This window comes from Pyxicephalus adspersus, chromosome 6 (genome assembly GCF_032062135.1).
Source record: "Pyxicephalus adspersus chromosome 6, UCB_Pads_2.0, whole genome shotgun sequence".
Lineage (NCBI taxonomy): Eukaryota > Metazoa > Chordata > Amphibia > Anura > Pyxicephalidae > Pyxicephalus > Pyxicephalus adspersus.
Window position 1 is genome coordinate 10,934,659 of NC_092863.1, and position 948 is coordinate 10,935,606.

General features: G+C 43.9%; 1 protein-coding gene across 1 annotated transcript in view; it reads left to right on the top strand.

Annotated features, from left to right (window-relative positions):
- The first annotated feature begins 546 nt into the window (after window positions 1-546).
- SERINC3 (serine incorporator 3) overlaps window positions 547-948 on the top strand; it is a 12,482-nt gene continuing 12,080 nt past the window's right edge. Inside the window, exon 1 of the mRNA XM_072414521.1 lies at window positions 547-683. Within this exon, the coding sequence (XP_072270622.1) occupies window positions 645-683 (39 nt within the window). The 5' untranslated portion in view covers window positions 547-644. The remainder of the gene's footprint in view (window positions 684-948) is intronic.

Sequence of the window (948 nt, forward strand, 5' to 3'; positions counted from 1 at the left end):
TATTAAGCAATGTTATCAGCAGAACACCTTTTCTGTAAGTTATAGAGAATAGTTCACTTCCTGTCCGAGAGTGACAACACTGCTCCTCCTGATATAATACATGATGCAGTTGTCACCCTTAGACAGGAAGTGTTATCAGGAGGATTGTCACTGATAATAATTAGGGCAAAGGTCTAAAAAAAAAAGAATCCAAGGCAGCTAAGAACTGGACAGCTGCAATAAATTATGAAGCTGATGATAATATATCACAATGTTATGAATCTAAAAGGTGCCAATTATTGGGTTTAAGTCTACAATACAGGCATAAGCTTATATACAACAATAAGTCGGACTTTATATTGAATCTTGACTCAATTAGAAGCTGAAGCTCTAACAATTAAATGGGATTTCAGATTTGCGCATGCGTAGAGAACACCAGCCGCACGTCTTGGAAAATCAGCCGCGCCTGCGCACTGCCTCCTAGCGTCTCCTCTCCAGTGCGCCTGCGCCAAGGGGGTTTCCTCCTGAAGATGATGGGTGGGGTCGAGCTGCAGAGTGAATGACGTAATGACGTAGGGAGACGTCAGTGTCTGCAGAGTGACAGGAAGAGGAGAAGGACTTATTGTTGTCTGCTTGTAAACAGAGATCGGGGAGCCGACAGCGACATGGGGGGAGTGCTGGGCATCTGTTCTGTCGCCAGCTGGGTAAGAAATTGTTTTATGGAGGAGCTTGGAAGTAGGAGCGGTATATGGGGATAGTTTAGTTTCGGTATCTGTTAGTCCTGTCTATTTATGGGGGTTATCTATTAGATATGTCCGGTTATGGGGTACCTGCCAATCATGCCGGGTATCTATTAGTTACGTCTGGTTATGGGGGTATCAGGTGAAAGTGTGAATTCATAGCAGTGTTTATTGGTGAATGTACCTACATGTCATTTCAGTATTTGGGGTGGGTACATACAGGCATGTT